At 41.4% G+C, this 25,475-nt stretch overlaps 1 protein-coding gene across 1 annotated transcript; it reads right to left on the minus strand.

Annotated features, from left to right (window-relative positions):
• Nucleotides 1–5,465: 5,465 nt before the first annotated feature.
• Nucleotides 5,466–24,324, minus strand: gmppaa (GDP-mannose pyrophosphorylase Aa). The gene is made up of 12 exons (XM_034236913.1): nt 24,195–24,324; nt 23,404–23,501; nt 23,033–23,136; nt 21,678–21,870; nt 21,464–21,523; nt 11,800–11,930; nt 8,529–8,663; nt 8,113–8,210; nt 7,836–7,882; nt 7,589–7,681; nt 6,623–6,791; nt 5,466–6,070 (listed from the first exon to the last, which is right to left on the minus strand). The coding sequence occupies exons 1-12, from the start codon at nt 24,232–24,234 to the stop codon at nt 5,970–5,972; spliced, it is 1,269 nt and encodes a 422-aa protein (XP_034092804.1). The 5' UTR covers nt 24,235–24,324; the 3' UTR covers nt 5,466–5,969.
• Nucleotides 24,325–25,475: the final 1,151 nt, after the last annotated feature.

The following is a 25,475-nucleotide window of genomic DNA, read 5'->3' on the forward strand; positions in this document are numbered from 1 at the left end:
CCATTCAAGTTGGTTTTCCATCAATTGGAGATGCAGTTGATTTGGGGTTTTTGGTCGATGAAAAATACATTGCCAGCCTGAATGATGAGCAGAAGTCTCCTCTGGCTAATATGGATCACAAGGGAGCTGATGTCACTCTGCGCAAGAGCGGTAAGCTGTAATAGACGCATTGCCCTCCTTGAAAAAAATAAAATGTCCTTTGTGATTAATTAATTAAATGTTTATTCTTCAACTGGTTGTCAGTTATTTCTTACACTCTGACATCAGCTGTGATAGAACATGACAATTGTAACATAGACATAGATTTACTGTACAGTGTTTGTTTATGTTTAAGCCTAGATTAGTTTCGATCAGGGGAGACTTTGATGATTGATTTCATTGAACACGATTGTATTTATTGCCAAGAATACACGGATGAATGTAATAGTGTTGGGGATTAGACCCCGTTGTGTTAAAATATATATTTGGGGAGGGGGAAACCAATATTAGAACCCCCCCCCCGGGTCTAGACATGGTGGTGTTGGAGGGATGAAGGGATTGAAAGGAGCTGAGCTGACAAACTACTTTGTAAATCAGAGCATTTTTCAATTCATTTAAAAAAAAGAAGTTGACACAATTTAATTTCCATTCTGTCATTCTGCTCCACATTAAGTGATTTCTCTCATTGTTTGTGGTAAATCCTGTGCTCAGAGGAATCTGACCAAAAAGAGAAAGAGCTGCTGAGTTTATAAAGGGAAGAGAAGTGGAACTAAGACTGTTTTCAATGTGGGGATTCTGACTTGGCTTAGCTCCTCGGTATTAAACTTGCCAAAGCAGACGGTGAAAGGCACAAAAACAATACATGAAAATTGGGTTTTAATCAAACAGCGTGGAAACTTCATGACTTTATATTTCATGCTGCATTCAACATTGTAGAGAGTAAGCACTATAACAACACATTTATTTTTGTCTTGGAACTGGTATTTAGTGCCATGAAGTTATGAATCACAGCAATATTAGTCAGGCTATTAACATTTGAGCAAAAATATGTCAGTGCTGTATTTATCTTGCTGAACCTTGACTCAGCATAGCTGGCAGTGGCTGAAATTAACAGATGGTGTTTGGTTGTTTATGCAAATGTGTTGAAGGACAATTTTTACATTTTACAACATCTTGTTAATACAAATGCAAGATTATTCCTTCAGTCAGATTTGAGTTGCTTATTGTGCATACTTCCCAAAATAATGACACAATGAGAAAATATTTTGTATACTGTATTTCATGGCAAGTTCTACATGTAAAGTCACTTCCTTACCACTTGATACACTTACAGGCATAACCAATGACACCACAGATATGAATGAAAAACACAATATTTTATGCTCAGCCAATACCTTGTACATCTAAGAAGACTAAACAAGCTAAAATAGCCTACATCTTTCTACACGGTGTTGTGCTGTCATGTTGGTGCCATAACTGTAACTTGAAACCCTCAGTGTTGAGACAAGTTTGCCTTCCAGTTGGCGTTTCTATTTCAGGGGTTATTACACCACATCTATCAAAGTCAGAAGTCAAAAAGTCTGACTTAACATTTCTGGAACACAGCACATCTGCTGAGTGAGGAACAAAAACGCCCGCTTTAAACCTCTTTGGAGAAGTGGGGAACAGGCGCTCTTTGATGTTTCAGGGCACAGTTTAGCACAACATTAGTATTCACTGGTGATGCATGACATGAAAGGCAAATGCTATTCTTCCTTACCGTATAAATTTGTGCAGTGCGAGACGACTTTCTATTTGACAGCTCATTTGTGAGTCCTTAAGGCTTATAGTAGGCTTCACCCTTTCAGTTTACAGACACGCAAATCTCCACCTATTCTCTCAGGTGGAAACCTCCCTGGACCTTTGCCCATAAGCACACACACATCACACCTACACACACCTTCTGAGGAGTTACAATGACTACTGCAGCTGTTTCTTGGTTTATTTTTGTCTTATTTTGTTTTGACAAGATAATATTGGAAATGTTGCGTCTGTGTTCATATATTATCCCAGAGGTGTATGTTTCTCAATTTGTGTATGACCACAACCTGTAATCTAGCAGCAGAGGTTTTCTAAATCAGGCACTAATGTGAACATTTACAAACACCTCGACGAGTTTTGTGCCCTCATTTGCCTTTCTAGTTAAACAATGCCTTTAACTGTCACATCCTAAAGCCCTCTGATCAACTCATAACTTGAACATGTGTCCTCAGCAGAGATTCCTGTTAGAAACAGGAAGCATCGAGCCACTGGAGACTTTCAAGAGGCTAATAGCGACACTTTGGATTTCCTCACGCTTCACTTACAGGAGGCCTGTTATATCGTACCGACTGCCCTGTTTTAAACACAAGTCATGGCACAACAATGGCTTGTCAGACTAGAGAAGGTGTTAGTTTAAAAGCCTGAAATGAGTAGCTAATATGTCATGGGAAGAAAAACACCTTCAGTATGATTCAGTCTTAGCCTGCTGCCCTTCAAGAAAGTATACTATATGTTATTGTGTCAAATAGATATGACTGCCTCATCATGTCTTTGCCTTACTTAGTCGCACATTGGATATGCAACTTAAAGGGATAGTGGAAATCCGCGAATTTTGGGTTTAACTTATGTATTTTTATTAAAAATAAGCATAATAAACAATTTTTTTTTATTTCATGCGCCTAGTTTCATTTTATTTTCAATTTTACTGCGCCCTCTCAATGAAACGAAATACTTCGGGAATCGTCGGGAATCTTCGGGTGATGACGAGAGCATAGGAAGACGGGCACAAACAATGGCGGACATTCAATAGCATTTGCATGTGAATAGCCGACCTTTATTATGGTGAATATATGTGTTTTGTATGGCTGTTGTGCGACAGCAAATGCAGAGAATGGCGTATCGTAATAATTCTACGTGACACAACGACATTGGATTAACCTTGAGATGCGTTTTTATTCCGTTGAACACAACTTTTGATCACAAATCAAAAAAGGTAAGACGTAATTATTGTAATATTTTTGGAACCGGATGTTGTTTACTTTCTCTTTTCTGGCTGATAGCTCCAGGAATTCGAGGTCTTACAGTGATGACATTACATGTGTGGAATCTGTGGAGTCTCAGCTTTAAATCGTATATCTTGTTTGTGCAGTTAAGATAGTAATAAGGGAATTTCTACCGTGTGTTGTGTGTAAAAAAGCGTTAGCATTAGTTAGCATTGTTTCGCTCAATGCTAATTCAAAGGCTTGGTATTACTCTTGTGTTTTTTCTAGCTAACAATTGTTCTTATTGTCAGTTAGCGGAGTTTCTTACCTTTAAAAGGGTATGAAACATTAATAGTTTCATAAATGTTAAGAAGCCCTGAGACATGTGAGAGAAAAAAAACTGTGGGAGGGGTCCACTGGGGGGACCTTCGGGCTTAACTGGTTAACAATGATTAATATTTGTAAAGGCTACAGGTGATCTTAAGATGCGTGAGCTATGCTTAGGGACCTACCAGTCAAGATTATTTGTGCGTAGGGGTGCATCATCTGGCGCCTGGTCCTGGTCATCCTCGCCATTGCCCATGCCGTGAACCATCACCTCGGGCTCGAACAAATAAGGACGTAATGGTCCATCGTCTGGCTCAATATTGTCACCATCGTCGCTTACTGAACCGGATTCAGATTCAGTTCCTAAAACGACATTTTCGTAGGAAAGCCGAGAGGATGTTTCTGACTCGCTATCATCACTGGATACCTCGTACAATCCTTCTTCTTTGTCTGGTATATTTGCCCTTCCACGTTCATTCTGCATAGACGCCATGGTTTGTTATCGTATCGTCTTCCTGAGTTTTCGTCACTTCCGGTTTGGCTGAGTCGAACATTTCGTTTCTAAAAAACTTCGGGGAAGCTGCAATAAAGTGCTTCTAACATGCGTAAGGCATTTATTATATTTTTTTAATCAGGTGTGATTGTTTTGGTACGTAATTATGCTTGTATATAAGTGAAAACGAAACTATTTGAGGTTCCATTTCCACTATCCCTTTAATGAGTATTCCCTGATTTTCCTTGTCAAAGACACAGACAATTTATATTTGATCTATCAATGAGCAATAATATGTATTCCAACACTACTTGTGTCGACTGGTAATGGTATTATCCTGAAAAGTTTCAAGAGCATTTTACAGAGTTGATTGTCTCTCAGTTCCTCCTCCACTGAAAATAACTGGCAGTATTTCCTGTGAAGATTAGTTAATGCACTGCAACAAATATATAGTGTGTAGAGAATCATAGATATCAAGGTCCAGTAAAAATGGGCATTTGAATTTGTATGATGTGTTACACTCTGGATTCAGACTTGTATCTATCCTGCACTCAGCTAAAAATGAAAGGAAGTTTTGAAAAATGAATCCTCCTTACATCATTAACTACCGTATTTATTTAAATTAACACTGCATACTTGACAAGATTCACATTTCTCCTCAGCTGGTGACTTCAGATAACAAAGACTAGTATTGTTACCATTGCCATCCGTTAATTTGTATTACTACTCAATACAAAAAAGGTGTCACATGTCATTTTATTCCACATAAGCAACCTTTTTTACTTCCCTGTTATCAGTCAGACATACAGTATTATGCTATGTATGCCTGTCAAGACATCGCCTTACACCATAAGTTAAAGACTAATGGTAAAATTAAAAAATATTAAAAATTAGAACATATTATATTGGTATCATTGAAACTCTGATGTCATGTTATAAAAATGGATTTTAGAATTACAAACTAGATAAGAAAAAACATTCCCCCTAAAAAAAAACACTAGACAAGAATATTATATCAGAAAGGGGAGCAGAGAAACTAAAATCTAAAAATCTGTGAGTGGAAGCCAATTAGATCTAATGACTTTTAAGATTGCCTTTCATGTGAGGAGCATGGGGGTTTTAGCTAATTAATTACCATCCCACAAAGAGGATAAAACACTTCAATGACAGCCCCTCAGACTGGCATGCGGCAGTGCTTTTTGAAGAAGTTAGGCACCTGAATCATCAATGGAAAGCACAGGCACCTACATATAGAAATCTATTTACCTAAACATTTACATTAACTTGTTTTTCCCTCCTGTCACTGGAGGGTAGTTTGTGAATAGACTTGATTAAGTATACCATTCTGCATTTCCTGTATCCCAATTTAAATCGCTTCTTAATAGACACGCTCTTCGCAATAATTGGAACAAAAGTGCTGAAGTGATCATGAGTGCTCGAGGGCTTAATAAGTAAATGTTAATGTGCTGTATCCATAAATTGAAACAGTTCCTCCAGTGATTGCAGAAGCACCATTTAAGCATCTTGTGTTGTTGCTTATATAGCCGTCTCCAGGCCCCCTGCTTAGTTTACATTTTAAAAAGGCAACATCACTTGATTGCAACGTAAATCTCGAGCCCGCTGATTTATTTTGGTGGTAGTCAATTTTTGAGACAAACAATGAAGATGGTTAACGGTTTTAATCAAAAGCTCCACACAAATAATCACCTCAGTGGCCAGGGATTTTTATTCCCTAATAATTCCTCTTCTCACACTCAAGTAACAAGTCTCAAGTTTATCAAGGATGCCCTTGAGAAAAACAGAGCGTAGTTGTCTATGCACCTTTTTCTTAACATCATATTATATCCAAGAAAATATATTACACTAATATTTGTAGTAATTTTACAGTTCGGTAAAGTTAATATAAAAACAACTTAAACCCCTGGCATGACAGCATTTTTCAAGGAGAATCAACAGGCTTGATTAGCTTTCCGTTAATGCTACTGACACCCAGTGATGCATAAAGGGCTGAAGGACAAATATAAAAAAACAATTTTTCAAAATGATTAAATGAATCCCCTATCTTGATATTTGACGTCTTATATACAGTAACTCAGAGGAAGGGCGCTGTGTGTCCAGCAGCATTCTTCATCAGGACAGTAAGTGGACAGAAGCCCGAGTAAGATTAACTAGAGAATAATTTGGTTTTTGAAGCTGCGGTTGAGGTCTTTGTGTGGTAGGACGATCGAGTTGAGTATAATGACCTCAGAAGGGATGGTCACGTTACAACCTGAGGAGAAAAGCCAAGGCTGTGATTAGTCTCTGTGCAGGACATGAGACATTATATTTCAGTTTTAAAAACGCACTCCTGGCATTTATCATTTGATGTGTTTTACATTTCTGGTTTGTTTTGAAAGAAGAAAAATAACCCTTAGAGGTAAAACTGTAATAAAATGTACAAGAAAATAAAACATTTACGGAAAATAATAGACTAAGATAGATCCTCTTTCTCTGGGCACTAAAGTGAAAGAAGTGACACGTCTATAATTCAGTTATGCTTTCTGTAGCTGATTATTACTGGAAAATGTAAAAGACCAATATGACAATTATGACACATATGTAAAATAACAATTATTTTTACGAAACGGATTCCAGCATAAAACCCTTGGTCTAAGCGAACTACATTTAGAAAAATGAAAGCAGATCTCTCATTATACCACTTACTGTTCATTTATGTCAAGAACATAAAATACTAAATAGCAAAATGCAATTATGTTATTTAATATATGATCATTTTACACATGTAAGGACTGAGGTTTCTCTTAGGTCAGAGCATGCTTACCCAGAATAGTAATAGAGGGTGTGAGTTTTCCCTCTCTGAAGAGCGTCTCGCTGTCAATCTTTGCGAAGGGATCATTTGGGTTAGGGTCACTCGGGGTTCCTTCTACTCGGGCCCACTTGCCAATAGTGCTGTCCCATCCCACAATGCTGTTCAAAACACAGCAGTGATCCTACAGGAAAACGATTTGACAGAAAACATCAACAGTTAATTAATTGACTGTACAATGACGTAAAGATCAAGAAAGAAAAAACAAAGTATTTCAGGTATTCCTACGAGCTGTGTTAGATAATGTTTCTAGGTAAGACAAACAGTCTAATCAGAATCTTTAATATTCAAGTTTAAACTCAAGTGAGGTGAGCGGATTAGATTTATCTGCCCATTCATCCTGGGGACATCCATTTTATTAGAAACATTATCCACACTTCAACAGTGACTTGTCTTGAATTAATCTTCAAGCTTGTGTCAAACAGGAAATAGTGTTGCCCGTGCCGCTCACAAAGATGTCATTTTTAACGATTTGGAGGCTTACATAATTGAATCCCATGTCTCCAATGATGACCGGGTGCCTCCGAAATGAGTTCAGACTGCAGGTGACTTATTGTCTTTTATTGCATACTTCCTACAAGGACACTTTGTTAGTTGAGCTGCCCTTCTAAATAAACACCACCTGTTTTTTCATACAAAGTTATACTCTGAGGGAAGTTAATCATTTTAGCAATGGATGTTTTGCTGCTTATTTAGCAAAAACCTTGAACCTATCTTAACAATAAGTTAGTTCATCTGCTTGTGTGGTAAACAGATGAAAATGGCATCATCAATTCAATTCAGACATAACCTACTGTGCATTGCAGTGGATGGCAGAACACCAAATAACCAAGCCACTGCAGGAGAGGATACAATTCCAGCCGTGTGTCCGAACACCCTGGCTGGGTTTTCTTTGGTCAGTGATAGTTTACAAATGCTCACCTGTAGAGTTGCACCATGAAGGATGATGGATTCCCGAACTCTGACCCCAGCACCAATCGTTACTCCTGTGCCAATCGAGACATTGGGGCCCAGCTGGAGCAATACAAGGAAAGAAAAAGTTAGATACACTTGTATTCTCCATCTGTTCTTTTACCAAGAAAAGCTACATATTGTACACAAAAGGATGTTCTGTTAATTTAAATGTGTTCACGATGTAAAGTGCAACTCAATGAGAAAGGATGCTTACCATAGCAGTGGGGTCGATGTTTGCTGTAGGATGAATATAGACATTACCTAGGAAAATGAGTGAAAGTATGAATCGCTTTGTCTCCAATAAAAAAGAACAAAGCTATGGAAGACTCGGGTGTATTTGAAGATAATGCAGTAGCACTTAAAATGGTTTGGCCTATTGAAAGAAAATGTACATGCAGGATTCTTGCCGTTCTGAGTATGTATCTTCATTGTTGATTTACTGGATAAAAGTGTCAGCTAAATGAAATATAGTGTAATGTAATCATTCTTACCACTTATTTTAGGCCCCCCCTCTTTAATTGTGGCCAGTCTTTCAGGATGAGTGGTGTGATACTGGTTGAGGTACAACCGACTGGCGTAAATCGCAGACCTAGGAATCAAATACAAACATACAACAACTGCTTAGCATCAAAATATAGATCTCAATAGTATACTATAATAGTAATAGTAATAGTTGGTGTACAAAAAACAACATATAAAGTATGAATTGTTATTTGCTTAAGAACAATTAATAATACTCTCAAACTATGTTCAATTTGAATATGCCATACTTTTTTTGATTTAAGCCTATATGATTTACAGTCCGAAGTCTCTGTTCCTCTCTAACCTTTTTAAAGGCTACAGTGTTGTCACAAAAACGAATTGATGTGCTGTTGAATGTGGCAGCATTTATGAAATGAGCACTCACCCTGCAGATTTAATCTGGCTCCAGAAGCTGAGGGTTTTATACACGTAGAGCTTGCCCTGTCCCGCCAGGGCAGTGAAAATGTCCTGCTCCAGCCTGATGGCCTCTGCCCGGTGCCAGCCGTTGGTTGGCTCCTCTCTGCAGGAGACACATCGTCACTTTATGGCACTGAGTCACAAACCAGGGCTGGGGGCCACATTTATTAAAATACAATCTTGTGCACAGGGTTAGGGGTTAGAAATCCAAGACAGAGATGGGATGTAACCAGGAAATATGATGAATAATGTTAACAGATTATTGTGTTTATTGGATGCAATTATTACTGTAGTAACACCCAAGCTAAACTCAGCCACTATCCAAGTGTGGTTGCCATGTATCTTGATATTCTTTTAAAAAATGTATTGAAATTGAAAATATTATTTTTTAAAAAGGCACAGGATTTCACAGAAGACGTGGCCCTATAGTGAACGCAAGTGAAATACTAAACACTGACACTCACGGACTAGCATTCTCCCCAACTATCTTATGAACTATAAATATGCAGTTAGAGTTGTATTATAATACAAGTAAGTAAACATATGTACTTAAATAATTGAGGATGAGTTTGTATTCCTGTTGCCCTACTTTAAGAGCCAATATCTACCCTTATGATGATATACATGATATTGGATGTTTCGTGGTGAGTAAATAAGTGAATACGTCAGTCGGTAAATCCTATCTTAAACTCTTTATTAATTAAATTATTGACTAATTAAAAGTACTTGCTCATTTAATCAAGAACTTTAGCAAGTACATCAGCCTTCCTGTTAAAATGCGCATATTGTTATCAAATTAGAAAGGAAGTGTCTATCATAATACCTCCATGTATTATTTTCCAATGATACGACCCATGAGCTGACAACTGATCGTCTAGCCCTACCCCACTATTAGTAAACTAGTCTTTGATATTTCTAAAAACCTATATTTATGGGCAGAAGCAATCCAGTGGCATCATTATTTCCAAATGATGCTAACGCCAAATAAAACATGAATGTATTGCTCTACAATCCATCCCCCAGAATAAATTGAGTTCAGTTAGTTAAAATGCATCATGATGCTAGCTTTGATTGCGTCAGAGCTGGGCTTATTACCTAGTGGTGATCCAAAACTTAAGTAGAAGAGAGTATGTGCTCCATATTAATCAGGGTCTCTGGCATAGTGTATTGTGAGAGCCCCTAGATGAAACAGTTTTAAATATTGATGAAAATAATATTTTAAAGGAGTGCACCGATAATCGAAGTTTTACCAAAAAGAGGGGGATGTGGTTAGAGGCAAAGTGCTCCCCTAGAGATTTTGCAGTATAACCCATCTCATTTCTATCAAGCATCTCTGATGAGTTCAACAGTTTCGCTGATTCAGTGCCCAGCTTGATTTAAGTGCTATTGATGTTAGGCAGGTGAATTATGCACAGCGTGGCTTGACCTTTTCGTAATATATTTCAAGTGTCCTTGGGGTGCCAAATGCTAGGTGCTTTACACCACAGTGAGCGTTAGAAAACATAAAAAGGGAAAGTGTCAAATCTCCAAATATTTACACAAATAAAAATCCATAAAGTAATCCCATGTGTTTTGATGGCTTCTGTGAGTGACCAGTGTGCAGCCACATGCACATTTAGGCTGTGAGCAGACAGGAAACGTTTTTTAAAAAGCACAGCTGGGAGTGTAGCAAATACATAATAATAATAATAATAATAATAATAATAATAATGCATAAATCAGAATATACACAACCATTACTTAATTCTTCATGGTAGCTGAGCAATAAAGTTTCACAAAAGCAAACTATCTTTTAAGACGTTTTGCTAGCTAACCTAAAATCACAACAAGGATATATTAAGAGAAAAATAAAACTAGATATGAGGAAGTCAGTTCAGTTAAATGCTTGTCCTTAAAAAGATCAACGGACAATCACAAAAAATGCAGGATGCAGTTTAAACTCGGGAGAGCAAGCTACGATAAGGTCAAAGCAGGGTTTTTTTTAACCTTTTTGCAAGTGGATTTTGTCTTTACTCTATGCAAACGTTTTACATGTTGGGAACATTGTATTTGCATACTGACAGTTAGATGAGAATATTATAAAGCCTTAGGGCTGGGAGAAATAAAGAAAATAAAGTATCTTGAGGTTTTTGACCAAATACCTCTTAGCAATATTGTGATGATATTATAGGTAATGTGGATATAATGACTAAGCCGATAAAGGCAAAAAATAGAAGCACAAGAATAGAGTGGTTGATTCTGAAAATTATATTAATTTACTGTAAGGTAGCCTTTAAAACTGGGAATAGATAACGTAAATATCACAATGAACGATAATGTGATATTACAAATATAAGAAGATTACTAATCTAATATCACAATATCAATATAATAATAATTTTATATTACCCAGCCCTACATTAAATATAAAGCCAAAGCCAGCTGCCAGGTAGCTTAACGTAGCACAAAAAGAAGCCAAAGTTAGCCTGGCTTGATCCAAAGATAACAAAAAAGCACATATATGTCATTTGTTTAACCTAATCAAAAACTGAAGAATAAAATCCAGAATGTATAATATCACAGAATGTTTCTCAGCTCTACTGTTAATTATCTTGATTTTCTTACCTACGGAAAGAGGCAGGCTGATTCATCATTTCCAGTGTCTATGCTAAGCTAAGCTATAACCGCCTGCTGGCTTTAACTTCATATTTACAAAACAGATATGAGAGTCATCTCATCTAGGTGTCTGATGGAAAGTAAATAACCATACTTGTCTAACTATTCCGTAGTACTCTCAGAAAGGCAAATATCCTGTAGTGTAAGTTTCAAGCACAACAATTTGCCAAAACACACAATAAGCAAATAAACCAAAACAGGCCTTTGAAATCAATGATCTCAATGGGATTTATCTGTATAAATAAAGGTTTGAAATGAGGCCTCAGGCAAAATGGGAGATGCATAATTGGACGAAGAAAAGGGCACACACACATTCACAAAGCAGCCTGGGCAGTCTCAGCCTTCTCCTGGGTTCTACAGCTCACACCATACACTAAGTGCTCTATCACTACACCGCGTAGCCTGAGGGTCCTCACTTACCCATCGTATGGATATCTGATGATTGTGTGAGCAAACAGTAATCATGGCAGGGATGAGAAGGGAAGGAAAAAGGACAAATGAAGAGAAAGCAAAGAAATGCAATAAATGATGTTCACATGCATTCCCACACACACACATCCCCATGATGGAGAGCTTCAACTCACAACAACATGTCCTGCTGGTTCTTCTGAAAGACAGCACCGATATGCTGGAAGATTTCCGGGGTGAAGAGGTATATGCCGCAGTTTATGATGTCGCTCACAAATGTGCTCGGCTTTTCCACATAATGCAAGACCTGAATAAAAAAGAAGAGTTGTTGTTATTTTAAGATGAAACAGTAATGAGTGGCTAGAAGTCAGTGACGTGCGGTGAGGTTCGTGGCTGGTGAGGCACTGACTCTTTCAGAGTCAGATTTACAAATACAAATATATATTTTGACCTTAATCGAAATATTCGGTTATTTTCAAAAGCTTTTTTAGTCTGATGCTTCGATTCATTTTAAACAGACCGTTCAACAAAAGGATACCCAAAATCTAAATATTGGATTGTTCTTTCTTAGTAAGATCCCATTTTCATTACAATTGGGGTCTTACCTTGACTTGAAGATGAAGTCCATGCTATCCTTCTGGACAACAATCTCTATTACTTTTTTGTAAAAGTCCTCCTTATCTTCCTCTAGTTTCAAAAGTCTAGTTTGTTGTTTGCGTTCCGTCTCTGCGTAGCATAACAGTAGCAACAAGAACCTGTGGGCTCACTTGCGCCCCCTTCAGTGCGGCAGAGGTTATGGCTGCCTCCCCTGGTGCTTTTTTCATTGCCGTTGTATGATGAGACCAGCGAGCCTAAATTATCATATATACGTGAAATAAGTTATTTAGAGACTATGGATGGCGAGGATAAATGTAATAAAGGGATCTACAAACATTACATTGGTGACATACAGTGAGATCGTGCAGGCATGCTCTTAGGGCCCGCTTTCCAGCCAGTTTCTGTGGGGTGACGCATTCTGAGGTGAGGCAGATCTCATCTGTGCCTCACCTCACCCCACAGTAACTGGCTTGAGCACGCTCACAAAATAAGTGCCCGCCAGTGGCGGCTGGTGGAAAAAATGTTGGTGGGGCTTTTGATATAGTGAGTAAAAAAAAGTTTTTTGGGAGAAATTACCTCTTAAATTAGGACTTCTGGTGATGTAATGGCGCGTTTCCAGTGCAGCGCGTAGCTCGCTTTAATGCTGCGTTCAGACCGGACGCGATGCGAATATTCGCTTCGCTCTAAACGCTCCTATCGCATCGCTCTAGTCGCTCGAGTTTCACCGTGGCTGCCAGCTGTGTATACTCTCATCATTCAAACAAGACGCGCTGGCTCGGGAGCTACAACTACAACAAAATGAACATATTTTACCGTGATTAAATTGTAATACACGTTTCTAAATGATGCTGACGTAACAACATACTGATACCGGTTAGTAAAAACCATGAATTAATGCTTTGACAAGTCTGCAGACAGACGGCAGGCGAAAAACCTTTTAGAATGCTTGTTTTCTGAATGGAGCTTGGCTAAGCTAACGTTCTATTTCGTATATGGCTTTGCCCTCTAAGGCTATCGCTATTGGGTTTACCCTTCTGCGCCCCCGCGCAGTACTGAAAACACTTGTAGTCCACGCCCACCCGCTAGGTGGGCCCCACCCTCGGGCCTCCTTCTGGTATAAATAGGGAGGTTGCCCGGCGATCTGCTCCCTCTTTTCTTCAGCAACCAGCAGTTTACTGAAGCACGAGAAAAGCAACATCATGAGCAATAAAGAGTGTGTCCGTATGTGCCCTTCGTGCAATACGGGCTACATTATGAGCTACGATTTGCATCCAATATGCGCAGCCTGTCTGGGGCCAGAGCACGCGGACGCGGCTCTCAGCCAGCAGGTCGCATGTCCTCACTGTGTGCGTCTTCCTTCATCCGACAGGAAGCGAAGTGCGGACGCTCTAGCTGCTGCGGGTGAGGAAGACGTCTGGGGTGGGCAGGAGCCCATCCAGAACACACCACCGTCGCTGTGCGCAGCCGCGGCGGTGTCCTAGGCGAGGATTACAGCCTGGATGACACAGATCTAGCGTCACCTCTGGTTACAGCAGGCAGCGGTCACAGAGCCAGCCAGAAAGGTTTTACTGGACGCTCCGATCAGCTCGGACGGGCTGTTCGGGCCCCAGTTCCTGGCCATGGTTGATTCCATGAAGGCGGCATCGGAGCAGGCGGAGGACATCCGCCAGCACGTCGGCTGGCTCCAGCCAGCGGTGAAGCAGCAGCGACACCAGCGGCAGCCAACCCGGCCACAGCGGCAGACGGACAGACACCAGCAGCAACAGCAGCCGAGGCGTCAGAATCGTCCGTCAGCGGCGGCCGGGGCACCGGCCCACACCTCCAGGGCACCGTCCCGCACCTACGGGCCCCCACCAGAGGGGGGTAAAAAGGGAGTGAGATACTCCCGTTCGGCGTCTGCTCCATGAGAGCCGCCGAGGAGACAGAGCGGCCTTGACGGTTTGGGAGGGAGTGTGAGGAAAATAAAAAGAAGCTTATTTTCCAACATGTTGGCTGAGTCATCAGTTTCAAATGTGTTTCACATATCCCCCACTCTGGGTAAACCAGCTGCCTATGACCTATCGGTTAATAGCCAGCAGGATTCGTTACAAAAGCCTGCGCATTTTAATCTATCGAATAATAAGCTGCGGAGCACAGTAACTACACCAGCTGCCTTCAATCTGGTGATTAGTAGGCAGCATGGTTCGCTGCAGGGTTCTGGTGGTTATAACTTTCGGTTATTAAACCACAGACCTCGCGGCATTCCTCTATCCGAGATACGCCACCTACACATGGTGACAATAAGCCCATGAGCGCCGTGGTAACGCCTCATGTGGTTATCACTGCACACACCTCCACCCATCCTCTGAGCGTGTACGCGCATCATGATGAGAGGCGGAGTGAATGCAACGTGTGGAGGCCTCCTCACAGCCTTTTCGCTAGGCCCACCTTGGGTTGCCTCACGGGGCCTCCGCCCCCCCACCAGGAGAGGGGGGGGTAAAAAGGGAGTGAGGTACTCCCGTTCGGCGTCTGCTCCATGAGAGCCGCCGAGGAAGCAGAGCGGCCTTGACGGTTGGGGAGGCAGTGTGAGGAAAATAAAAGAAGATTATTTCCCAACATGTTGGCTGAGTCATCAGTTTCAAATGTGTTTCACATATCCCCCACTCTGGCCGGTGAGCCAGCTGCCATGACCTATCGGTTAATAGCCAGCCGGGTTCGGTACAAAAGCCTGCGCTATTTAATCTATCGATTAATAAGCTGCGGAGCACAGTAATTACACCAGCTGCCTTCAATCTGGTGATTAGTAGGCAGCAGGGTTCGCTGCAGGGATCTGATGGTTATGACTCTTCGGTTATTAAACCACAGACCTCGCGGCATTCTTCTGTCCGAGATACGCCACCTATACACGGTCATAATAAGCCAGGAGCGCAGTGTTAACGCCTCATGTGGATATTACTGCACACACCTCCACCCATCCTCTGAGCGTGTACACGCCTCATGATGCGAGGCGGAGTGATACGCAGCGTGTGGAGGCCTCCGCACAGCCCTTTCGCTCTAGGCCAACCTTGGGTTGCCTCACGGGCAGCGGCGGCGAGGGCTCTGGCGTGGCTCGTCGTCATGACAACCACAACACATCTCGAGCATGCGCGCCCGCTGTCAGAGTGTTTCTCGGCGTGGCAGCGCATGTGTTTGATGGACAGATGGATGAACAGGCTGATAAGCAGAGGGTACACCCTGCAGTTCGCCTCCCCCCCCCACAGTTCAACGGGATACAGGTGACATGCCTAACATCCCTTGAACAGTGTCTTGCGCTCCAAGCAGAGCTACGGGAACTCCTGTTGAAAGAGGCTATTTCCAGGGTTCCCCAGGAGGAAGAAAATCAGGGGTATTACTCCCGCTATTTTCTTATCCCGTAAAAGACAGGGGGAATGAGACCCATCCTCGACCTGTCAGTTTTCAACAAGGCAATAATGAAAAGGCCTTTTCACATGCTGACGGTCAAAAAGGTGCTAGAGTGTGTTCACCAGGGAGATTGGTTCACCTCTATAGACCTAAAGGATGCATACTTCCATGTACCCATCATTCCGCAACACAGGAAATTCCTGCGGTTTTCATTCCAGGGAATAGCGTACCAGTACAACCGTCTGCCGTTCGGCTATTCCCTGGCTCCTCATACTTTTTCAAAAGTGTGTAGAGACGGCGTTGCAGCCGCTACACAGAGGAGGGATGAGAGTACTATTTTTACCTGGACGACCTGCTGCTGCATGGCTCGCTCCAGGGAGGAAGCAACTCATATCGTATCTGTCAAAGCTGGGTTTCATGATAAATTGGGAAAAGAGCTGTCCTATTCCAGCCCAGAGTATTGTTTACCTGGGTGGAATTGAACTCAGCCCGCATGAGAGCACGACTCTCACGGCAGAGAGTGGAGTGGACACGCTGACAGCTCTCCTTCGACGTGTCACACCCCGCAGCGTGGTGACGAAAAAGCCCCCACAGGTCAATGGGATACAGGAAACACTCCTGTCCTCCCAGAAGCTATGTCTTACGCTCCAAATCCGAGCTGCTGGAACTCCTGTTGAAAGAGGATATTTCCAGGTTTCCTCAAAGGGAGGAAAATCAGGGGTTTTCACTCCCGTTATTTTTCTAATCCCGAAAAAGACTGGGGCAATGAGACATCCTCGATCTGTCAGTATTTCACATGCTGACGATCAAACAGGGGCTGGAATGTGTTCACCAGGACGACTGGTTCACTTCCACCTGAAGGATGCATACTTCCACGTACCCATCATCCCGAAACACAGGAAATTCCTGCGGTTTCTCATTTCAGGGAATATCAGACCAGACAATCGTCTGCCGTTTGGATATTTCCTGGCTCCTCCCATTTTTGTGTAGAGAAGGCTGGAGCCGCTACACAGAGGAGGGATGAGAGGGTGGTTTCCTTTGGACGACCTGCTAGTTGCTGGCTCGTTCCAGGGAGGAAGTCGCTTTACAGACGGTACATCTCGTATCGCATCTGTCAAAGCCTGGGTTTCATAACAAGTTGGAAGAAGAGCTGTTCCCTTCCCTCTCAGACAAACGTTATCTGGAGTGGAATTAAAAACTCAGCCAGCAGCAGAGCGCTCTCTGGCAGCGAGTGAGAAACTGACAGCTCTCCTCCGGCGTGTCACAAACCATACAGCCCTCTCCGTAATGCAGCTGCTCGGCATTAGCGTCAGCTTGTCACGGGGGGGGATTCCCCTGGGTCTCCCCCACAGGGGGAGTCTCCAGAGGTGCTTCATTCACTGCAGAAGCCTGCTGTTTTAACCTATTGGTTTATAAACTGCAGAGCTCGAGGCATTCCTCTGTCCCAGATATGCCTTACACACGGTCATAATAAATCCACGAGCACTGTTATAACGCCTAGTGAGGACAGCATACACACACCTCTCATCCTCTGGGCGTGTACGCGCCTCATGATGAGAGACAGAGTGGAATGCAGCGTGTGGAAACTCCCTCGCAGCTTTTTTGCTTCACGGGCAGCAGCGGCGAGGGCGTGGCACGTCACCATGACGACCATTACGGCACATCACAGAGAAGCCTCTCCCCCCAGCAGTTCCATGGGATGCAAGAAACACTCCCGTTATCCCAGGAACAGTGTTATTTCCGGCGAATTTAACCAAGGGGCTCGCAGAATGCAGCAGCCGTGCTATGCGAGGAGTATAGAGACTCAGACCGGTGTCACGCACACTGGCGCCTCAGTGGGATTTGGCTTTGGTGTTACGCGCACTAAAGAAAAACCCCATTTGAACCTGATCAGGTTCCCCTTAACTGTATTCAGCCAAAGTAGTACTGCTTTTGGCTCTATCAGAGGAAAGGGTGATCTGTCTGCTCTGCCGGTGGCTCCGTCATGTCTCCGGATCCATGGAGATGCAGTTCAGCTGTTTTACGCCCTAACCCGGCTTCATGCCTATAAGGTCATCACAACTCTTTTAGGTCAAGAGTGATCACCCTGGCTGGCTTCTTCCCCCCTCCTCACAGGTCGGAGGAAGAAGAAACATCTCATCTCCTCTGCCCGGTGCGCACGCTATCTGCTATGTAGCGCGCACGGCGGCATTGCGCCGTTCTCAGCGCCTGTTTGTGCATTAAAGAGAGCGCTCGATCGGGCAACCTCTGTCTACACAACGGCTGTCACACTGGCTGTGTGAGGCTGTGTCACAGGCATATGTCTCCTCTGGGGTGGAGCCCCCGGAGAATATCAAAGCGCACTCAACCAGAGGAATTTCCTCCTCCTCCTCGGTGTTGCGCGGAGGAATGTCAGTGGAAGATATTTGCACGGCTGCATCTTGGTCTTCCCCCTGTTCATTTATTCAATTTTATTTGAGGGATGTCTCCCTTTCCTCTCTGACACGCCCTGTACTGGGTGTCCTGTCAGAGTGAGTGACGTCAGGGATCCAGCTGTGCGCCTCTCTCCTGCCTCGCGGCACACAGAGAGCAGCCCTTTTTCCCCTCGTAGGAGAGGGACGTTCCCCTTCCTCTGACACACTTCGTAGGGAGTGCCTGGTCAGAGTGAGTGACGTCAGGGATCCAGCTGAGAGCTCTCCTACATGGCTGACACGGAGAGAGCGGCTGTTCCCCCTCTATGATCGCAGGACAAGGTGGGACCTTCGTCTCTACTTTCTCACAGCGGTCGGTATGTATTGTTCCCAGCCTTCACCCCGTCAGGAAAACAGGTATGTTTTCTCCAGGGACGGGGATGTGCCATTACGCATGGTACAACAGGCAGGGCGGTGTTATTAAGCAGGTATGTCTGTGCTTCTAATGCTGGACGGACCCAGTGGGGCGCAGACTACATCATGCTTCGCCCTTAACCCAATAGCGATAGCCTTAGAGGGCGAAGCCATATACGAAATAGAACTGAGGTTACCTACTGTAACCCAGCTTCTATGAGTATTGGCGCAGCCCTCTAAGCGCTGGGCCCCACTGGCTCTACGAATAGCTGAAGAAAAGTTATATTGTATGGGAGCAGATCGCCGGGCAACCTCCCTATTTATACCGGAAGGAGGCCCGAGGGTGGGGCCCACCTAGCGGGTGGGCGTGGACTACAAGTGTTTTCAGTACTGCGCGGGGGCGCAGAAGGGTAAACCCAATAGCGATAGCCTTAGAGGGCTGCGCCAATACTCATAGAAGCTGGGTTACAGTAGGTAACCTCAGTTATATATGCTCCGACCGTCCACACTCACAACAACGGCCTATACAGACATAAATAAACCAGCGACTGTATTCTCCATGACACAGACAGTCTGTGGTTTGTACTTGTTTAACTTTTGTCTAGTTTCTGAGCAGATCGTATCTGTCCCCGGCTGTTTGAAGAGCAAGCATGGGAAACAAAAGATAGCATTTACCTGTTTGCATTGTTTGCATCCAGCTAGCCTCGTTGATACGTTTTGTCTTTTTCACGAGCTTGCTGTGATATATACAAATCGGGTTGGTCCGGTCCAAGGTCTTTAAGTATCAATTTATCTCCCAAACTTCTCCTTTGGAAAGGATTGGAGAGTAGCTCTTGCACGGAATTGGGTGCGGACCGAGGTCCGGCGACTCCACCTGCACACCATTCTCAATACTGCGTCACCTTGGTCACTCACGAGTCTAAAAAACAACTCACGTCACGTAAGCAACGTGGGCGCCAACGTGGGCGCCAACGTGAGCGCCCTCGTGACCAAAATATTTGACGGCGCTGATTGGCTGAAATTATGTTTCGGCGGCACAGTTTACTATTGAGACTTTTGCAACGTGCTGGTTGCTGCTGTTTGTCTCGGGGGCTCCGCCCGGTAATGATAAACTAATGCCATGGGCAAGGCCAGGCAGGAAACATGTGACTTATCAGTAACTTTAGACATCGTAACACAATTTTAAACGAGATGTTATTGTAGATTATACATTTTACTGATACCAATTGTATGATATTTACCTTGTTCATTAAAAATAAAAATATAAAATATATATATATATATATTTTTTTTTTTATTTACATTTTTTTTTTTAATGTGGGAAGAGGTGGGGCGGCGCCCCTAGCGCCCCTATGGGCCGGCCGCCACACGCGTTAAATTAGTGCCCGCGCTCCAGCCAGTTACTGTGGGCTTACGAAAGGCAGAGCTCGTCCCTGCCTCACTGCTCATCGCTACCCGTAGTTGTAGCGGAGCTCGTCAAATTTGCTGATTTTGACTATAAAAAGTGATTGGAATCATATATAAATCACATTTACAACACAGATCAGTGGAGACTAGGGATGTAACGATATACCGAATATCGCGGTAAATAAACGTCCCAATACCGTCGTGAGACTGACAAAATCTACCGCGATTTTTTTATTTTTAATTAAAAAAAAAAATTTAAATAATTTTTTTTAAACACTTTTTTTTGTTTGAAACCTTTATTCAACCAGGTGGTCCCATTGAGATCATCGATCTTTTTTTCAAGAGAGACCTGTCCAACATGGCAGCAAGTAGGTTATAACATGAACATAAAACAACAGAACACAAAAGGACATCGTATTTACAGTGCTACATTTACACACCTAGAGACATTGACAAGTACCAACAGTATATTTATATCTCGCCCTGTCAATAAGCCTCACCTTCTTGGCAAAAACTGTATTGTTTTTGAAGTGGTGGAGAGACAATGCACAGTTTGACCCACTGCTGTCACCCATGGCCAAAGCATATCTCTCCGTCCCACTGAGGTGGCGTTAGACTTTTTCGCTGTCCGTCATTTTGACAGACAGGATCGTAAAATGTCCGTCATCATCAGTTATTACCCGTCGGGTCTGAACAGTTCACAAGAGAGCACGCTCGTGAACTGTCAACAGGGGGGGGGCGGTGTTATGCCGTGTGTGCATGCACCTCGCGGGAGCGCACACAGCGTAAAGCAAAACCTCCCAGACATGTGTTGATCTGTACGGCAAAGTACGGTTTGGAAACTATATCATTTCCTTTTGGAGGGCATGCATAACACGGCATAACACCAGAGCCTCGCTGCGGGGAAACGTTGGCGCTGTTCCGAGTTTGTTCTAATCTGTCAAAATGACAGACTGCTTTCAGATTTTTCCGTCATTGTTAAATAAAATATTCGGTTAACGCGACCACTGCTGTCCCAGCAACATCAGTACCAAGCGAGAGAGTTTTTTCCAGAGCAGGGGATATTGTAAATGCCCAAACATCCCAGCTTATAAATACCTGGAAATGTGGACATTCTCATATTCCTAAAAACCTGTCTGATGATGCTGAGTGAGTGACTAGTGAGTTTGAGTTGAGTTACTAAAGTGAAACTTGATTTATTTTATTGCAGGGTCTGATTATTAAATGTCCTTGTTTATTTGTGAGATGCAGTGGCACAAAGAAAATACCTACTTTGTTTGGTAGTACTATAGGTACAAAAACACTGGTTTTCTTGTTCCAGTCTGTTACTGTCACTTTGTTTTTGACACTTTAAAATACTGCTATCCTACTCAAATGCTGTACAAATCAGATTTATTATGTAATAAAGAAACATTTTCCGAGTAAAAAAATAAATACCGTACCGTGGACTTGTTATCGCGATATTATTGTACCGTGAGTTTTTGGTATCGTTACATCCCTAGTGGAGACATTTTATTATTATTACTATTTAGTTTTTCTTTAGTTGTTTTTCCGTTACATTGGAGTATGAAAGGTGAGGCTCTGCCTCCCCTGCCTCCCCTGACTGCACGTCGCTGCTAGAAGTGGAAAGAAGATAGGAAGGGCTACTTACTTCCTTTGTTGTCTCGTTTTCAACAATACAGCCGTAGTTCATGGACTGCTTTCTGTTTGCCTGAAAAAATTGATTTTAGAAATCAAAATTTGACATCCAAGAAGCCAGATCTCATATTTCATTATATTCAGCAAGCTAGACACAATAACTAACAGAAAGAAAAACCTTTTGGAGTTTTACTTTGACCAGATCTAACAAGTTCTATGAGTCTCACCGTTGTCCCCAGGATAACAAAGCTGTTTGGTTCTCCGTGTTCCTTCTGGAAGCTGAGCATCTCTGCAAGGGGAAACGCTGAGCAAACATCAGCATTCAGAACGTAGAAGGCCTCTGGACTGCCGGACACGATCTGATCTCTGAAGTGATAGATGCCACCCCCGGTGCCAAGGGCAGCATACTCCTGCAGATACCTGTGGTGCAGAGTCAGGAAGATCAGCTAACCTGCAGTCATTCAGCAGGAGCGGTGCAGCAGCAGTTTCTATCAAGACCATGACTTCAACGTATTATAAACATACTTTAAATGGGTTGAATTCTACTAATAGCATCATACAGTATAAACATAGGAAAAAGGAATTACTATCTATTCATAATTCTTGATTATAGTATATTACAACTGTTCCATTCCATTTTGTATTTGTTCAGTTCATCGTATGCACAAACTCAATGTATAACAATTATTTACAAACATGTCTCTGTAAACACACCATACCCAAAAAGAAGCAGGGAGAAGAAAATGATCTTATATTACCTGCCGCTTTCTCAAAATAAAGAAAGAAAATAGAAATAGATGGTCTGTCCTTCATGTTTTCTTATTAATACAAATAATAATAATAATGTCATGTTTATTTTATGTCCATGAATCTACTTAAGTAATGTTATTAAGTACAATTTTGAAGGTACTTTTAATTAAGTATAACATCTAAATACTTCTCCAACCACTGCCGACTTTTACTAGTATTATAATACACAACTTTTTTTACTTTGAAAAAATGACAGTTAGTGACAATTAATATTAAGTATTATTATACTTTGTCAATAAACAATGATTTATAATGTGTTACGACAATAGTCATAGCGCCTATAACTATACCTTTATAAAGTGCTATAAGAGGGCAATATAAGTATGTGTTTTTTAAAGATTTGTTCTGGCCAGAGAGTGTTTTTATTCCAGATACAGTGTTGAAAGGGGCAGACAAGAGGGGATGACATTGCCTAATGCTTCTGAGGGCTCGTGTGACGAACCTGCTTATCTGGCAGCGGAAATATTTAATGGGCTGCCAGCTCTAACCACGGAGATATGGTCAAAAGTATGTTTATAATGTATTATAGACATGGGAGTCATAGAAAGTGTTACCATGTTTAGGAATACTATCACAGTTTAGCACATCTAAGAAAAAATAAGTGTTCTTTTATTTGTTTAATTATGTATATTAAAAAAAGTGCACTGTGAAAATGTCTTTATAAACAAAGTATATAAGTCATAGCTATGAACGGTCAATATGCAAGTGTTACTGTATGAATGTTCTTATTTAGTAAGGTAGTCGAGTAAGACTAAGAGCTTTGTTTCTTTACCTGATGGAGATTTTAAACTCCTGCTGTGCATTGAACAGGAATCTGTTCAGTTCTTCATTTGGTTGATAAAAGCCGATGAGCAAAATCTCCTTCATATTTGGTACCTTGTAATACAAAAAAGTATTTATCAGATTGTATGAACTGTTTATGAACAGATGCATTTATGCAGATTGACTCATTTCTATTTGGATCAATTCAAGTACAACCCCCATAACTGGTAACTAACTTAATAGAATATTTCACTTGAATATAGAACATATCTACAATGTAACCCTTCTACAGTCTAGTTAGGCATCCAGAAATCACCCTACATTGTACATTACATTGAGAAAAGCTCTTACTCATAACAGTTGTATTGCAGTGGCACTTACCTTGGCACATGCTTCAATGTGATGCTGCAGTATGGCTACACCAGCTACAGGAAACAAGGGTTTGGGCACTTCAAATGACAGGGGCCTGAACCTTGTGCCTGGAAAGCAATGTGGGGGATTACTCTTAAATCAGATTACAATGCATTTCCCATTTTAATCCATGTTTCTAGTATGCGCTATTAGTATCTTGTATGGATACAGATAACTCCTTAACTACAACAAAGGGGATGCCATGTCCTCTCACATTGCAAAACTATTTTAAAACTTCTATATAAAACGTAATTCCTGTTAAAGCTCCACTTGCTTTACATTTACGGTACTTATATCTTAATATGTATGAACTGAATGTCTGCCGAACTGAAAAGGGTGTCGTAACGCAAAGATAACACGTATTATTAAACACTTTCCTTTAGTAAAGGTACTTTATCATCCTAAAAAACTCATTTATAAATGGGATTAAGTTGACTTGATACGAGATAATGGCTCTACAAGGAGATTAAATGAGCAAATGATAATAAATAGTAGGCAGGGTATAAACAGCAACATAACTGTAATAGCTACATGTATAGACAGTGTTGTTATTTACATAGCGTAATTTAACGTTGTAATCATCAAGTGATTAGGCTATTAGGTCATTTGTTTGTGTGCGGTTCCCTCATTATGCCACGTCAGTGATATAAACAAGCTCTTCGGGTTTTTGGAGTTCTTGTTGGTATTAGCCACCTAGCTTCGCTTTAACGAAGCACAGCTGACTCTGAAAACACGATAGAAAGGAGTTGTGTTATGCTCACCTTTTTGGGGGCCTCCAATTAAAATAACCGCCTTCAACATCTTGACTGAGAAGCTTTAATTTGTGACAGACGAGGTGCCTGGAGACTACACCTGTAACTGTTTGGTGACACTTCCGTATCCACTTCCGGCTTGTGACGTTGACGTTATCAGAATAAAAGCACGGAGTAGAGTGCAGTCTGTGTGAAAGTGAGTGGAGAAGACTTTAGACGTATTATACAAAATCTATTACCAATACATATACCTACCAATACAGTTTTAAAAGGAACATTTCGTTTTCCTATGGTTGTAAACGAATAGAACAACCAATCAGACAACAGTAGTTTAAACAGCCCTGTCTCCTGTGCAGACTCTCAACTGTTGGATATGGAAGTAAATCTGTACCATCGGATTTTGAAATTAAAAAGCAATTGTATTAATTATAACACTGAATAATTATGCATTGAACTAATGTATCTACTCGTTTTCACTTTTTTGATTAAATGTTTACAAATTTAGAATCCAAATGTCACTGTTAAAATATTCAGTATATTTATATTCAAGTGGCTCTAATTCAGCTGGCCAAATTCAACTGCAAAATGTGGGATGTTAAAAAACATTTTATACAGATAAAATTCTGCTTTTCGTTTTTCAAAATCATTGATATATAATAAGACATTGTTAAATATATACAATTGTATACAATATTTAAAAAGACATTGTTTAAAATATACTACGATTACTAATCGATGTGGTCCTGTAAAAAAAACTCTAAAGTGTAAGTTTATAAGTAAAAACTTCCTAAAAATGTTAAAAAAAACGATGTCTTAAATGTTTTTTCACCAAGATTAAAACAAAATATTGAAAAGTATCCATTTTTTACCAGAATGACGGTACCAGTTTGGCATCATCTTCTCAAGTAATTTTTCATGATTTTATTATTTTAAATGGCATCTGGCATCAGCCTTTTCAACAACACACATGTTGACATTTTAAGGCAGGAAAAGCACAGGTGTTAGTACTCACATGAACTGTTTCTTCTATATTTATTTATTTTGGAATAACAATAAAATAGAAAACACAAATACCCATTGACCTACAAGACATTATACTTGGACAGCACATTATTTTATGACAGATTGAGTTGCTGTTAATGAGTGCAATATGTTCTGGTTGTGGTTGTTTTAAAATAATGTTTTTATATATGTTAGTATATGTATTTCTAAGAGTATTAGGGGCTGTGAGTTTCAGGAGCTAATACCTAAATGCTGCTTCTGATGGTTTATCACAGGTTTATAATTTAC

The sequence above is a fragment of the Gymnodraco acuticeps genome, unplaced genomic scaffold (genome assembly GCF_902827175.1).
Source record: "Gymnodraco acuticeps unplaced genomic scaffold, fGymAcu1.1, whole genome shotgun sequence".
NCBI lineage: Eukaryota > Metazoa > Chordata > Actinopteri > Perciformes > Bathydraconidae > Gymnodraco > Gymnodraco acuticeps.